The sequence below is a fragment of the Gekko japonicus genome, unplaced genomic scaffold (genome assembly GCF_001447785.1).
Source record: "Gekko japonicus isolate JY-2015 unplaced genomic scaffold, Gekko_japonicus_V1.1 scaffold20, whole genome shotgun sequence".
In the NCBI taxonomy this organism is placed as follows: Eukaryota; Metazoa; Chordata; class Lepidosauria; order Squamata; family Gekkonidae; genus Gekko; species Gekko japonicus.
The window spans coordinates 2279566-2296708 of record NW_015169172.1 but is presented as its reverse complement, the minus strand read 5'-3'; the positions used below and the strand labels follow the sequence as shown (position 1 = coordinate 2296708).

At 39.4% G+C, this 17143-nt stretch overlaps 1 protein-coding gene across 1 annotated transcript in view; it reads left to right on the top strand.

Moving 5' to 3' along the window:
• Positions 1-17143, top strand: part of SGIP1 (SH3-domain GRB2-like (endophilin) interacting protein 1) — a 154995-nt gene that overhangs the window by 92495 nt on the left and 45357 nt on the right. The window contains exons 16-18 of the mRNA XM_015415785.1: positions 173-300; positions 2026-2152; positions 10696-10755. Of these exons, the coding sequence (XP_015271271.1) occupies positions 173-300; positions 2026-2152; positions 10696-10755 (315 nt within the window). The remainder of the gene's footprint in view (positions 1-172; positions 301-2025; positions 2153-10695; positions 10756-17143) is intronic.

Sequence of the window (17143 nt, the reverse complement as noted above, 5' to 3'; positions counted from 1 at the left end):
ACACATATGAATTGTCTTGTCATGCAGTATTTTCCAAGATGATGCAAAAGCTGTTTTGGCAGTTGTTTGCTTGATGGCCTGCTATGTGTTGGAGGGTGCTTCCTTGGGTTGGGGGGATGACTGCAGTGTGAAAGCAGCCTTGTAGCATATTTATACTGTGTATTTATTTCAGGGTCGTCATCTCCTGCTCGCCCTGCAACCCCACTGGCAGCCAGCAGCAGCACCACTCCCCCACCTCCTCCACCTAGACCCCCATCTCGTCCAAAATTGCCTCCAGGAAAGCCCGGAGTTGGTGATGTGGTATGTGGTGCTTTCTTCATCATGAAACTGAAACAGTATCTTTTCAGTTCTAACGCAATACTGATAAACAGACATGAACAAATAAATTCATAACAAGGTAATGAGTTAACCAGATCCTTACCTTGTTTCCCTGTTACTTGGACCTGTTCACAGAATACACTCTAAAAAATTATTAGCAGATTTTGTATAAACTGTCAAGAATTTAATGCTTGAAGGCACAAGTTAGTTTGGGGGGACTTGATAAGATATGATTTATAATGTCAGAAAACAGTTCTGATACAAAACACATGTGTAAGGATGCAAATGTGTTTGAATGAGCACATCTGGAGCAGTGGTCCAACTAAGAGTGCCATGAGTCCTGTCACTGTATTTTCTGGTGCTCATGTGTTGCATCACACTGGTATAAAATGCAAAGGAACATGGAACAGAAAAAAGGGAAGTTAGGGTCATCCCCTAACAGCTGACTAGTAAAGCACCATGCTTGTCTTGGACAGGCATTTCTGTTGTGTGCCCTGAGCTTGCCCATAGAGCTTGGCAAGCTGTCCTTTGTTTTGTTTGTTTAGTGTATTTTTACCTCACCCTTCTTCAAGGAGCTCAAGGCAGCATTCCTCCTCCATTTTATCCTACTAACAACCCCATGAGATAGGTCAGACTGAGAGAACGAATGGCCCAAAGTGACCTTGTACATTTCATGGAAAGTGGGGCTATGAACCTGTGTCCTAACACAGTGCTCTAACCACTATATAGCATATTGACCTAGAACAAACCCTCATCTTCCTTTGGAGACTGAACTGAAATAGTATTTCTTCCTCAAAGCAAAGTACTGGTCTTGGCTGTGCTCTGCCACTTCATTCTAGGAGATGTTTCAAAAAGGCTGGACAGACATTGTCTTTGCATATGCTAAGTGTGCCAATTCATCTGTCAAAGGAGGATGTTTGGCTTCAAATCCCCCACTGTTTTGTGGCCGGGGGGGTGGGGGGGCTGAACAAAGTTGGGAGATGCCTGACCAAATGTCTGATCTTGAAGCATTCTAAACCATTTGTCATATCAGGCATGCTTAAAAGCAGTGCAGCCTTTATTAATCCAAAATAGTCACAGGAGAGTGGCATATACCAGTTGTGACTTCCAACCACATGTGACAGTCTTATCTCACAATCTGTGACAGTCTAGATGATATTTTATTAATTTTTCATTCTCAAATGCTTTCTGTGTAGTTTTTTTGAAAAGTGTAACCTTTGCAGCACCACTGTATTGTAAAATAGTTTTCAGATTTTCTTTGAAAAATCTGAAAAGAAATCCACCAGTATGGATTCTCATGGTGAAACAAACTCATCTATCTTTTCATGGACAAACTGACATGCCTTTTGTACTTTTTCATTGCAAATTAAATATTTCAGTATTTCAGCTTTAGTCGCTTTCTCCATTTGGTCCCATCTTGCAGACTTTTTCTCAGCAAGGCTTTCTCAGCTTTGCTAAATATATTGGTTACCCACATTAAATAGTGTAGTGAAACATGCAGTCATCCTACAGAGGAACCTTGTAGTCGGTGAACAGCAGCTGAAAAATCATTGGGTCTGTAGTTCTTCTTAATATCTATGGATTAATTCTGGGTGTGCCAAGAGCCTAGGAGGATGGCATTATATCATTAGGAATATATCTGAGTTCATATTCAGGAGAAATTATAACAGTTACATTTTTATTCTTGTGTTGTGTGTTTTTCTGCAGTCCAGACCTTTTAGCCCACCGATTCACTCTTCCAGTCCTCCTCCAATAGCACCTTTAGCTCGTGCTGAAAGCACCTCTTCCATTTCGTCCACCAACTCCTTGAGTGCAGCCACTACTCCCACAATTGGTAAAAAAAAGCTTTTGTCTTTTGAAACACAGTTTTTGTGAGCTGAGTAGCTTATTTTTATTTCTGAAACCCTTTATTTGGTTATGTTTTTGTTGTTTTCCGTTATCATGTTCATGGTATGTTAAAGCACTTTTTAAATATGAAAGTAAATTGCAATTTTGATGAACTGTAGTCTGACTCTGTGATATCTATCTATCTAAAATGGCCAGGATCTAAGGGACCGACCCCCCCCAACACACACACACACATGTTCTGCATAGCTACCTATTTTTTTCCTAAGCTACCCACACAGGAAGAGTCCCTCAATTTTTGTTTTACATTTCAGTGTTATCAAAAGGCATTTTTGATGGAATGCAAGAACTTTTCAAAGGGGAAATCAGGGCAGGAGAAGGAACAAAACTTGTGTGCTGGCAGATCTTCTACATGGAAAATTCCTGTCTTGTTTCCAAAACCCAAGTTGCTTTTTATTTTGGGGAAGGTTTGCAATAGTTTGGGTATTCAGTGGGACTTCTCTGGAAAGTTGCACAGAAAACAGTGCACGCCTGGAATAGTTATGTGTATTCTTTTGGATGCTAGCCGGCATAGTTCTAAGCCTATCATTCCAACAGCTATACAGCAAAATTTAAAACCATGAATATTTAGTAATTAATACAGCATGTTGCTAAATTAGTTAAATCTAATTTCTAGTTAAACTCAGGGCTATTTTTGGGCAGGAACACACAGGAACGAAGTTCTGGCTGGCTTCAGAGTTGGCCACACCCACTACAGTCAAAACCTCTGTGTGCGTGAGGGCGCCTGGGCAAGCCAAGGGAAGGCAGTTTAAACTGCCTTCCTTTCCCTTCAAGGGGGGCTTGCCTGGGCTCCCCGCAGCTGCGGGGCACCCGGGCAAGCCAAGAGAAGAAATGGGGGGTGGCCTAATATGCTAATGAGCTGCACTGTCAGGCATGTGGCCTAATGTGCTAATGAGTTTCTGCTGTTGGGTGTTGAGTTCCTGCTGGAACTCAGTTAAACTAAATCTAGTTAAACTAGAAAACTAGAAAAAGCAATGAAAAGGAAATACATTTCCTTCATAAAGAAAGATAGGAAAGGATGGCAGGAACTGAAATTGCACTGAAAGATTGCTTATTGCCAAGTGAGGCTATAAACCAATTATATTTGCTGCTTGGACAGGAGAGAGTGAATGTTTTCCAAAATTTTAGAAATATTTCAGAAAGTTCCCGACATTAAGATTTTTTTGTATTTGAAATTTGGAAGGTTGTACTAAAAAGTAAAGTAGAGGTTAGGTTAGCTAAATATTCTGTTGCTGACCGCATGGGATGCCTTTGATTTTTTTTCATTCTTTGGTCTTCTCTGTTCTTCCTGTTCTCCACTTTGCTCAGACCAACAAATATTTGGGGTCTTTCTGCCGTTTTTGATTACATTTTCGGGCCTTGATTTCTCTGTCTACTTTTAAATCATCCTCTTTTTTTCTGATATGGCTGTTTCATGCTGCAGATTCGAGGTTTTCCTTTATGACCTGGCTATCCTTTCATCAATGCTTCCGCTCTTCTACAGATAATTTCTTGTCTTCTTCAGTTCTCATTGTATGCTACATTGTTGAGGTTTTTAAATTGTGTTTCCGTATTTCCCTGTCTTTGGACCCGTTTTGCTATTAGTCTAAACTTTGTTTTGTGAGTGTTTACACCTTATAGCTCAGCTTTCTCTTGACCAAATTGTCCACATGACTGTCCTCAATGAGTGGCAACCAGCTGGATGTTGCTTTCAAGGAAGTCAAAGTTGACAATCTGGAAAACCAAAATGAACTAAAGTGTATGTGTGTGTGTGTTGTCTTTATTTTTGTGATAGACATGAACATAGTATTTCCCACATTTATGGGAAACCATTGGCTTTGATTCTGAACACAATCATATCATTAGTACAAAGTTTGTGTCCAGTGACACCTTTAAGACCAACAAATTTTAATTCTGGGTATAAGCTTTCGTGTGCATAAACACTTCAGTTCATTTTTAGGTAATTGTTTATTAGAAGTTGATTCTCACAACTGGAGCATATATTCAAACCCTCAGTTGTAAAGTGTTAGAAGACTGAATGTGGTTTGAAGTGCTTGAATTTTTAGTTTGTCCTTCTGAAAAACCTAAGATCACATTTGTTTCTCTTTGCATATTGTATGTCAAGTGGATGGTGTGGAGGGGAAAGACTGCTTGAGTCAATTTTCTAACTTTGTGTTTCTCTCTTCATATATCTATATGCTTTACTCCTTCTTGCTGTTGGTCAATAAAATGACCATAGTGATGGCAATGCATGTCAGTCAGTGGACTGACTGGCACTGAATCATAGAATGTTAGAGTTGGAAGGGACCTTGCAGGTCATCTAGTCCAACCCCCTGCACTCTGCAGGAGCATATACAAGTATATATGTTTCATGGGCTGGTGCAACTTGTTTGAAACTTCATCCGTGTAGCTTTTAATGAGATATGTTGTTGTTGAGTAATGTGCTGGTATCAGTGATTATATATAAGGACAAGTTTGCAAAGAGGTTGACTAAATTGATTAGTGAAAGGTTTTGCCTATTAGTTGGAATATTTAACTCAGGTTTTGTGTATAACAGGTGATCAAAACATGATCATTTCCCATTAAAATTACAATTTCCTTATGTATATAAGTACAACCATGATTTCTTCTGCTTGTGAGAGAGAGAGAGAGAGCGCACACACACTCGGTTTTCACTACCAGTATTTTCTGTTAGTGAATGTAAAATTGTTCTCTAGTGTTTCATTTTTTCAGGGTAAAATTTCAGAAACATGCAAAATAAAATTTTCTAAATAAATGTGATGGCTTTCTAAATAAATTGCTGTGAAACATAATAACCATTGCTGGTTTCTGCTTATTTGGGAAGGTAAACATTGTTTAAGAATCAAGATTCTTGGCATATTATGCAACATGATTTCACAAATTTGGCTACCCTTCAAATTGATGTGTAGAAAGAGATGCTGTGACTACAAAAATATTGCAATTATTTATTTTATAATTAATTAAAATATTTATAATGCTTATTTAGCCAACTTCTGCCAAGGCAGCTGCCAGTATCTTATAACTTTTAAATAAAATAGAATGCTAAAAATTACAATTAACTTATAAATTGTACAGCACAAATAAGGGACCCACAAGGATTTGCAGGGGGCATCTTATTTAGCCCTCCCCTGCTATTTCCTCTTTTCCCTTCCTTAAAATCCTCCATAGCCTCTTCTAGTTCTTTCCTTCCCATCCACTAGCCAACCTACTTTTATCAGCCCCCCTATCTTCAGCTGTCTCTCCTTCCCTCTCCTTTGCATCCTCTACTCGGGAAAACTATGACCCAGTTGCACAGTGGGTAACCTGCAAGAACTTGCAGGTCACACCTCACTTTCCCCCGTATTCCCTTCCCCACACTATTACTTCTTCTCCTCCTGCTGGAAACCCTCATTGTTGTCACCCTTCCTGGCTTCTTTCTCCCCACCCCACCCGCCAACCTACTTTTTATATGCTTCCCCCATCTTTATCTATATTGATAATTATTTCCTTCATTTATATCCCACCTTTCTTCACAATGGGGACCCAAAGCAGCTTACATCTTTCTCCTCTCCTCCATTTTATCCTCACAACCACCCAGTGAGGAAGGTTAAGCTGAGAATGTGTGACTGGCCTAAAGTCACTCACTGAAATTCCATGGCAGGTTGGGTTTTGAACCTAGGTCTCCCAGATCCTGTTCTGAAATTATAACCACTACACCACGCTGGCTTTCATAGGATGGCTGTTGTTGAACAGTAGTAAGCAGCCAGGTGAATCATGGAAGTCTCAGGGCACCAAATTGCTCAGTGGTTGCTGCTAGGCCTGGCCCCTCAAAGGCCAAAACAGTCCTGGAAAGGGTCCTCCCCCTCTCACTGCCTTTTACTAACAGAAACCAAGACTTGAAGGCTGACAGTACTGTTCTGGTTGCCTAGTAACAGCCACTGAGAGCATTTGTTTCTTTGTTTTTATAATTTGGGGGATTTTAACCTCCCAGACACTGATTGATTGATTGATGGATGGATGGATTAGATTTTGGATTTTTCTACAAAACTGGGGCTTTTCTCAGTTTTGTAGGATGATCTGTCTTATTTCTTCTCAGCTCCAGTCTCTGAATTGAAGTATCTCAACCATGTTGAGAATTAGGTCTATTGATCATTAAAATATCAATTTCAACAATGTCAGAAAAAAGCTGCCTGAAAAGGTATACTTTATATTTTTTCCTTATGAACACTGGCCAGTCTTTCTCAGAACCATAGTCCTGGGTCTTCCTTGTAACAATTTTATTCCAAAGGGTTCCCATTTGAATAGATAGTACCTGGGAGGAATAGATACATCCTCCTTATTTAATGCTAGTAAGTAACTTTAGTTATTGCAATCATAGATCAAATGAGATTGACACTAGAGTCAAAGCCACATAATAGTCTGATTTCAATAGTATAGTCATAATTAATAAGACTTAACCAGCTGCTTCCTTGTTAAACATGCCGAGATGTAAAATTTGGCCATCCTAAAGGTGGTGTCATTAGAATAATCTGAGTGGAGGAGGGAAACATCAAATCCATCAGGTCTGCCTGGAAAATTTGGTAAGATTGTAGTTATGTTTAAAGACCAAATGTCACTATACGGCTGACAATACAGTAACATATGGTCAACTGTTTGCCCTGTTCATTTGGCAGGGACAAACATGTTAAGAGTAAAGGATGGGTGGGTACCTTCGAACAGAGTTCATGGTAAAGTATTAAAGTGGGCCAAGGTGAAGGCTCTTTGGCCAAGAGTGGACAAGTTGGCAATGGATAAATGGCTTCATCCAGCTGCTCTGCTTATTTAATCCTTAGAATGATTCCTACCTCTTCTGTATGACTTCTTCTGTACAGAGATGTAAACTGCCATCTTAGACCTGCCAAATATCATAGTCTCCTTTACTTTCTTGAGTTCAAACAAACATACCTCTCTCTTCCTTCAGCTTTTAAGTGATGGAGCTAGATGCCCCAATGGATAGTAGACAAGTAAGTTCTTGGAACTGCAGCCCTTTAAAAGAGTCATGGTGAACCAAAAGCCTTATCTAAAGTAAATGTTAAATTGTAAGGTAGTGCAGCATTCTCTGAAGAAAGGAACTCCACAGAATGCCACTGTTTTTAAAGGCTCATCCAAGAACTTGATTCATAAACAAGACAGGGAACATGACTCAGTATTCATGCATATGTTAAGGCTGCTCTGTATATTGGAAATGTTTATATGTTTGTAAAGATGCCTGTCCTGTGTGCTAAAATCACCAAAGCTACAGTAGCTTTTTTCTGTGTTGTCTTTCGAGATTTTATTGAGCATATGGTGGGATAAAGGAACTGCAGAAATTCAGAACTAAAATGGTTAATAAGGAGTTACTCATTTGTACTTTATTGTTTCGGCTACATTTATTTGTTTATTTGTTAATTGCAACCAGCATGAGCATTGTTTATGCTGATAATATTAAGGTCAAGAATTGGGGGCTAAATATATTGAACATGCACTCAATCAACCTACACAATCTCTTAACTTTTTAATACGTGGGTGTTCAGTTTGTGTATTCATTCCTAGAAACTTGAGCTGATGTAGGATATGTTTCTAGATATGGCCATGAGTATGTTTACTCTCACGTACAAAGGAAATTATTTCTAGAGTGTTTTCTTGAATACATTAAGCACAGGCACATTTTGATAATATTGGGGCCAACCTGTTTGTCCTTTGTTATTGTTGATTGTTCATTGTGGTAAAGGGGAAAATCTCATTAAATGTTCAAATTCTGTATTCTCTGCAACATTTTCTCTGAGTAGGGACAGAGGCAAGACCATGTTCCCAAAAAGTATCTTCATTTTAACAACCTCCTTTCAGTTTTCCCCTGTCATAAAGATAACTTTTAGTACTTTTTTAAGGATATTTTAGTTTCTGGAACAGAATAACTGGGACTGAGTAGTTCTGTTTTCAAGGAATAGATAACAGTGATTTGAAGGTTCAGTTGGCACCATAAAAGCTCACATAACCAGCTAGTATGTTTGATACATGTGTGCATCCTACTAAAAATTATGCAGCAAGAGGTGATGAATGTACTTAAAGAGCCCCCAGGGTCTAATTCAACACTGAGTTCATTGGGCCACTACTGAATTACTCAGATGTACAAAGGCTTTGTTCAGAACCATAGCTGTATTTATTTGTTTGTTTATTTGCTGCTTCTCCATGTATCACACTTGAAGAGGCTTAAAGTAAAACAATCAATTTTTTTTTTTAAAAAAAAAAATCAACTAGGAAGTATATGCTAGGAACTGTAATGCCCAGACCTTTGTATTTTTGTTTTGTTTATTACAGAGCATATTTGGTGAGAATTACTTTTGACTGTATTAAGACTTGGACTAAGCAGGGTCACAAATAAGGAGGCCATTGGAGAGAAACTTTTTTTTTTTTTTTACCATCAGGTGGCAGCTGACTTATGGCAGCCCTGTGGAGTTTTCAAGGCAAGAGACATTCAGAGATAGTTTGCCATTGCCTGTCTCAATGATGTGACCCTGGTATTCTTTGGTGGTCTCCCATCCAAATACTACCTAGAGCTGACCCTGCAGCTTCCAAGATCTGATGAGGTTGGACCAGCCTTTAGCATTAGCTTAAGTAAAGCAAACTGGAAAATGCTTCCCAATTGTAAGATCCATTGGACAATGGAAGGTGTTTCTGGGAAAATTTGGACAATCTTATTTTCTGGGGTTTTTTAAGCTGAGTGAATCATCATGTGTTTCTTAGTTTAGGGAGCATTTGCAGTTGCAGTGGGCTAGAGTAGATGGGGCCCTTTTCAGTTCTGTGATTCTGAGATGGAAAGTAGTAACTACTCATGAGAACTTCTAGCTGAGGAGTCACAATAGGTAACTCTTAACCAGCACCCATCAGTCTACAGTGCCCTCCTGTGTGTTACTGCTCTTGCTGCAAAAAACTATCCCATATATGAAGAGTTTGCACTTGGGAATATAACACGGAATTATTTCATTTATTTGTCTGTCCCTTTTTGTATTTGATTATAGGTTGGTGTAGTGATTGTTGCATACAATTTTGATAATAAAAAACCATGTGTCCACCATTCTATGTCTATGATCTTTATTTTTTCATAATGTTTGTGTTTTGGTTAATAAGCAAGCTATTTAATTTTCATTTGGAATTTGTGTTTTCATTGTTTTTCTTTTGCATTTCTTTTGCTCATGGGTTTCAGAAGATGATGCTTATGTTGACAAACTGCCCACCTTTGAAAGGCACTGTGAAACTCCTGCAGGTACTGTACTAGCAGAGTGGTTTCAAGAAATCTGGATTACAAATCCAAGTCATTATCATCTGAATGCCTCCTTCACTACCACCCTCACCACCATGAGTGTCAAGTGCATACAAATACATACTTATATCCAACAGTGGAACTCAAGCTACACACAAAACGCAGCCTAATACATGACAATTTTCCAGTGACCAGAATTTGGGAGAGGTGACATACTATTGTCGTGTGATCCATCTATATGTAAGGAATACCTTTATTACTCTTCACCAAATATTTACTTTTTATACATACCCTGCTCTTCCTCCTAAGTACTCAGAGTGATTTACATATAGTTCCCAAGCATTCTCTAGCCAGTCAATTTAAAAGTCCAAACTTAGTTTCAGAAGAAGGACTGCATCATGTGCTTTCAGTTATTTGTTTGTACTTCCTGGACTTTAAGTGGTGTGAGTCAAAGTAACTGGTAATTTTTGGCTACAGCAGGCAAAAATATAGCTTTAAATATTTTTTTGAGCTGGAACCTTTAACCTCTGAAGAATGTTCAATAAGATTGTGCTTTTAATTAACGTTCAAAATATTACCCAGTAACTTGATAATCTCAATTCAGCATCAGTAGAATATCAGAGACAGATGTTTACCCATGTAGGAAGCCCATCCATGTTGAATATCCATAAAAACATAATGCCATAATAGCAGCGCATGTCTGTCTCAAGAAGAATGCATGTAAGCTACAGAATCATTACCAGGTTTTCCCTTTCAGTTTTCCCCCCTTCAAGACAAGATAAGAGTTTGATGTTGCATTGTCAGATGAGTCCATGCACGGTTGTGCCTCCCAAGATTACAACAGCGTATTTTGAATGTAGTTGGGATGTGATCCTCAGTGGAAAATTATACCCAAAGCTAGCGTAGCTAAAATACCTATTTTGCTGCAACAGGAAACTTCTCCAATCCTCCTTCCTAACCAGACAGTTATCCAGTGGGCAAAAATTCTCTTCCATCTAGGATTCCATAGCTTGCTTTTTTGCTCTTGGTTTCCCAAAGCAAAACAAAAATATTGTTTTCAATTCCCTTCCACTGCTCCTTGCACGTTAATGGCTTGCAGCGTCTCTTCTTCCCCTGTAGTGAGATTAATTACCTGCTTCTGTGACTCACACTTATGTCCTTCTCTCTCCCTCTCCTTAACCTTTCCCATCCCGCTTCAACTCCTGGCCATACAGAGAATGAACAGCCTTCCCTCGTCTGGTTTGACAGAGGAAAGTTTTATTTGACTTTTGAAGGTAAGTAGTACATAGCATACTGGGTTGGACCTTTAAAACTCCCCTTTGCTCTTATTATTTAATAGAAGCCCTTTGGTTTCCTTTTTAAAAGAGAGAAACCCATTCTGTCTTTTTGTATAGAAATGCTATGGCTACTTAGGGAACATGACAAGTTCAACCATTTTAATTTGGTGTGTAAAATTGTGTCCCTTCAATTGTTATATTTTACCTTCAGGAGGACAAGTGGGGGAATCACGAAATAGTGGTAGTCACTTTTTCCCTTCTTCAAGTCTTACTGATTACCAAAGAACTTGACTCTGTCAACCAGGGCTGCTTTATATACATTTTGCAAACCATTTTTACACTTAAAAGTAGCTATACAATATACAAGTAGGTAGCGTTGTCCTATAGTGCCTTTTGTAGAGTCTTCTCTTCCCTTAACAAATGGCATATTTCTGAGAAATATAACCAGTACATTTTGTATTCCAAAATTCTAGTTCAGTGCTTTGGCCATAGTTTACTATATTAACACCATCAGCATCTTAAAAACAACAACGCCAAACTGATAAATACAGTATTAAAGCCTACATGCTGGCCAGTTATAAAAGTAAAATGCGCCGCGGTGGCTCAGAGGTTAAGACGCTGAGCTGCAGACTGGAAGGTCTGTAGGTTGGCAGTTCGAGACCCTAGTGCTGCGTGACGGAGTGAGCGCCTGTTTCTGGCCCCAGCTCCTGCCAACCTAGCAGTTCAAAAGCAAGAAATTGCAAGTAGATAAATAGATACTGCTTCAGTGGAAAGGTAACAATGTTCCGTGCACCTCGGCATTTAGTCATGCTGGCCACATGACCATGGAAATGTCTTTGGACAATGCTGGCTCTTCGGCTTGGAAACGGAGGTGAGCACCGCCCCTTAGAGTCGGATTCGACTGGCTTTCAAGCAAGGGAAACCTTTACCTTTATAAAAGTAAAGTATTCCTCTAGTACTTTAGTGTTGCCCAGTTAACCTGTTCTCTTTAATGTGTATGTAGCCTTTTCACTACTACTATGACGATGATGACTACTACAGTGATTTAAAGATTGCCTATAATCATTTGATTTTTTTCAACCTTTTTGTCCTACTGTAAATAACTCTAGAGCAGAGACTTTGGAACCAGTTAAAATTATTTTTGGCATATCAGGAATATTTTTGTCTTGTGAGTGGAAAAATTAAAAACACAAATAAGACTAATCTAATTGGTTATTTTTTAGAAAAACTCTTCTCTCTTAAATATTTATGGACCACATTGCTGAAGATACTGTGCTAGTACAGTTCACATTCTGTGATAAGTGATTATGTGATTTTGTACAGAATCTTAAGGTGCCTTTTGCTAGTCTGTTTTTACAGGGAAATGTCATAATGAAGAGAAAAATTAATGTAATTCTCACTTGCTTTTTTCATTTATAATTGTATTAACATATGGTGAAACAGAGGCATGGGTGGGTATAACGCAGATGAAATACACTTAATTTTCTATGGATACCTTTTAAATATTATTATCTTAAAGTTAGAGTGTGTGGTAAATTTCTAAAAAAAACAAGTAAGCAATGTAGCATTACTAGGGTTTGGGTTTTTTTTTTGTCTTATGGTGAAATTTTGCTGTCATAAATTGTAAGTAATACAGGCCTGGTGAAAGTTACCAAGACAATTATGATGGAACCTGAAGAGGAACAGTTGTCTTTCTCTCATAGACTAGCAACAGCAAATAAAAACAGTGGCTGGAAGGAAAAATGCAACCAGTCTCTACCTAAGCTCACCAGGTACTAATATACCATTGTACTTTGCAGGTACTAACATGGTTTATTCAATCTTCAAAGGAAGACAATAGCTTGTATATGTCAAACATACTTAATTTAAAAAGACCCAATGAGAAGAAACTACTGCTATAACTATAAAAGTTGCTGCCTATCTGTGATCAGTGGGAAACGTCCTTAGTATTTTTTTTAAATGGCAACAGTTCACAAATTGCTTTTGCAGAAAAACAGCTATGAGAAGAACAACTTTAATCACTGTAGGGGGGATTCTTCCAGCCACTAGCCTCTCAGTCTCTGACACTTGTTCCACCTTTTAAAAAGCAAATGTGCCCAGTGAGTTGTCAGCCTGGATTAACAAATAGCCTGCAGCATCTAGTATTAATGGTATTCAGTTTAGGGCACTGTGGTCTCTGAATCTTTGTATTATTAGATAATTGTATGCTTTTTGATGAGAATTGTTTCTGGTCATAACCTACTAGATTCCTTGTTATGGGACCTTTTTCTAGTTATCTGCCTGCCCTCACTCAGCTCTTCCTTCCATAGGGCCTATGTGACCTGGTAATTCCAGCCAAATCAACAACCATACATTTCTCTCAGAATCTGGGCTGTGGACATTTTGTTACTGTATTCCCTGAGTGGATGCAATGTATCCAGACTAGGGCTGCAAGATCCCCTGCTACAGCAGAAAGCTGCCCGTGTGGCAGCCCAGGTTTCCCACAGCTGCTCAGTGTCAGTGTCACATCAATACTGCAATGTTACTTCCAGTCCAAACTGTGACGTGATGTCATCGTGTTGGCACGATGCTCTAGGACTTCCTTGAAACTCTGTGGTAAAGCCATTACGGTTGCCAGGCCCAACCTGGAAACTTGGGGGAAGCAGGGTTGTTAGGGGGGAGGCACAGTGGATGTCATGCCTCACTTGGAATTGCCCAAAATTTTATTGTAAAACCATAGAGTCTTGGCCAATTCCAACAGAGGCATAACATCACATCATCAGCCAATGGCCATTTATTTTATTTCTCTCCCACCCCTGCTTCAAGCGGCAGTGGGAAACACTAACTGGGGGCAGGGATGCCCCACCCCCACCAAGGGGCTCGCAACTCTAAAAGCCATAAACTTGGGAGGAATCCTAGAGCCTTGCCCTGATGCAATGATGTAACTTCTGGGTATATGCCAGAAGTGACATGGTGCTGGCGCAATGCCTGTTTGTATATCTCCACTCCCCTAAAGCTCCTGCTAGTTGCCAGCACTGGACTGACAACCCTAATCCCTTTTCTCCATACCCAAATGTAAGAGTCTTTGGTGTGGGGGCAGCTACAGGAAGGAAAGAAGAAAAGATGCTCCATTGTTATACTCTCTCCGCTACCCAGGAAATTCCTTCTGAAGTCATAGCTAGCTCGAGCAGAGCTGTTTTTTTAAGAGTGGCTTAGTCCTATAACTGTGGGTGAAGGCTTCCCAGCAATCTGACAACTCCCATCTGGATGGGAACAGCCACAACAGATGGGAGATTGATAGACTGGAGGTTGGTAAAGAAGAATTCAGGCTTGGTCTAGACATGCAGCAGAAGGAAGGGATGGAATTCTGTGGTTACACCAAGGTCATTTAAAGGGGGAGACTGATGCCTTTGTGACCTCTTGGTTTGCCATTGCTGTAAATTGTATCATTTCCAAATATTTTATTACAGAGACTGCCACTTTCCTTACATTTAGATATACACTCATTAGAAGTGCATGAAATAGAAGCAATCTCCCTTATAAATAAAAGCCGAATGGTGGTGGCACTTCTCTAGAACATTCCACACGCTTCAAAATCAGTTCGCTCTCTGATCTGTCATTCAGAGGGTCTCCCTATCCACTGGCTGCTTTGCCTGAGTCCTGCCTCCAACATTCTAAACATTTTGCTGTTCCTCTCCCCCCCCATAGCCAATCAGAACACAGAGGTTATTTGCATATGCAGCCTCATTGGCCTTTGCCTTGGAACACAGAGGTCGTTTGCATATGCGACTTGATTGGCTTTTGCCTCTAACATTCTAAACAGTTTTCTGTTCTAATGTAAAATGTGTCCAATCTCCAGGTGAGGGCTGGAGATCCCTCAGAATTACAACTGCTTTCCAGATGGCAGAGATCAGTTCCCCTGGAGAAAATGGTGGGCTCTGTATCCTTATATGCTGCTGAGGTGGCCCCCGTATGACAGCCAATGTGACGTAGCAGTCAGGGCTTCAGAGCATGGGAGCAGCTGCAGGTGTGTGGGGGGTGGAAAGCTGAAGAGTGAGGGGAAAATAAAGGTAGGTTGATGATTGGCTGGGAAGAAGATAGGGTTGCCAACTCCAGGTGGGAACTTCCTGGAGATGTGAGGGATGGAGCCTGGAGAGGGTGAGGTTTCAGGAGGCGTGGGACCTCAGACAGGTACAAAGCCATAGACTCCACCCTCCAAACCAACTATTCCCTTCTGGGGAACCATCGTTGCCAATCTCCAGGTGAGGGCTGGAGATCACTCAAAATTACAACTGTTCTTTAGGTAGCAGAGATCAATTCCTCTGGAGAAAATGGTGGACTCAGTGTCATTATACCCTGCTGAGGTCACCACAGCAAATTGACACTGAGTGTCCAAGGCCGGGGCACCCACCCAGAGCCTCTTTCTAGAGGTCGTTGTATTTATTTCCACAACAGGCCTTTTTCCTAGTAAGTCAATAATCCTTTAGTGTGTTGCAGAATTGTGAACATGCCATGATGAAATATACAATTAATAGAATATTACATATACATTTGTTCAATACATTTTTAACATTATCATTAATAGAAGATGCTGTTTAATGGGTCTCTGACCGTAATAAAAATGAATGAATGAATGAATCATTAATAGAAGAAAAATTCACAGTTGTAACCTATCACCATGTGGTATTGCTACCTTACAAATAGTCTTAAAGAAGTAACTCTTATAAATAACATGATAGATCTATATTTGTATTAAGTCCATGGGGCATACACGTTTTTAACTGGTAAATCCAAGCCACCTCTTGACGAAATAAAGAAATAATGATGAAATATACAGGCATAGCGAAAGAGGGAATGAGTGCCTAAAGTTCATTAAAGAACACTGATGTCGTTAATTGTTTTGATGAGAAGGGATATGTGTTGCCTACAAAATATATTAATCATTTCATTATATGAGCTGAATTTTCAGAACTGGAATAAGCCAGAGTGATACAATGTTAGAGTAGATAAATACTGACTTTGGATCTTGGAGACCTGGGTTAAAATTCCTTCTTGGCCACAAAAAGTATTGATGTTGAAGGAGTTTCTGAGCTTTGATTTCCTTGCTGAATATAGAATCACATGTGTAGATATGTCTTCATTGCCATATGTATATGGATCTGAGACATCCATTGTAATGTGAATGTATATTCCAAAATATTGGTTTAAGCTGTACATGTATTGCTGCATATAACTGAATTAAAGCAATAACCTTGATCTTGATGTATTCACCTAAGTCCCGATCCGTTTTACCAGATATACTATAAATAAAAAAAGAAAAAATCTAGATTGAAGGCACAATTGAATAACTTGACAGATTTCCACAGACTAGAAATAGACCAATTAACTGATGGCTGCTAGCTGAATTGGATTCTCAGATTCAGGATGGAACAAAAAAACAAAATACCTATTTACCCAATGAGTGATTAAATTGTGAAACCTCTGAAATCTAGTGCTAGAAAGCCAAGTCAAGGGAAGGCTTTGACCTCTATGCTGTGTGTATTTGCCCTCCAGGGCAACTGTTCAGCCTCTGTATGGAACTGGTTGCTGGACTAGATGGGCTACCAGTCTGATTCAACAGGGGTTTACTTATGGTATTATGATTCTCTTAAGTTAATATATGCATGTTTCCATTGGAACTATTTGCCTTAGAGTAGTGACGTTGAAGAATGTATTGCAGCACTATGATTTGAATTTATAAGCTGGGCAATGATTAGTGACAATCCATCCAATGATAAGGCAAAAATATAGCTTGGGTATTAATGCTGCAAAATAAATGTTTGATCAATTATTGATAACTAAATAGAGGAAACCAAGTAGCTTGAAATAGGAGGCTCATTTTCATTCCCTTTTGCTATATGTTAGAGCAGAGGTGTTGTGTGTGTTTTTTGGCCCCCCAAAGGGGATTTTTTTTATTTGCATTTCTAAAAAAACTACAAAACTACAATGAAAAGGGAAGGGGAAACTACAAGCTATGGGAGAAAGAAAAAGAAGGCACTAAAAGCCCAAGTGTTGAAGGTTACAAACTGCTTAAGGAAAAGATTTTTTACTCTTAACAATTACTTTCAGACATGAGGAGTATCATCAATCATCACTTCAGTTGTCGAAACCAGCTTATCAGGCTAAACAGAGAGTACTTCCATAGCTAATTAACAAAGATATAGACCTTGAGAGAGTTCAACATCTCCCTATACGCTTTCCCTCCCCCCCCCACACACACACAGATATAACGTTGTGGAGCCAGGGTTCCCTCAGTCTATACAATCACACAGATTTATCCTCTTCCTTCTCTGTTAAATCTTCTTTCACTATCAGCTTCAATATAACAGGCTCTGTCCAATTAATACCGCTTTCCCCAGGACTTTCA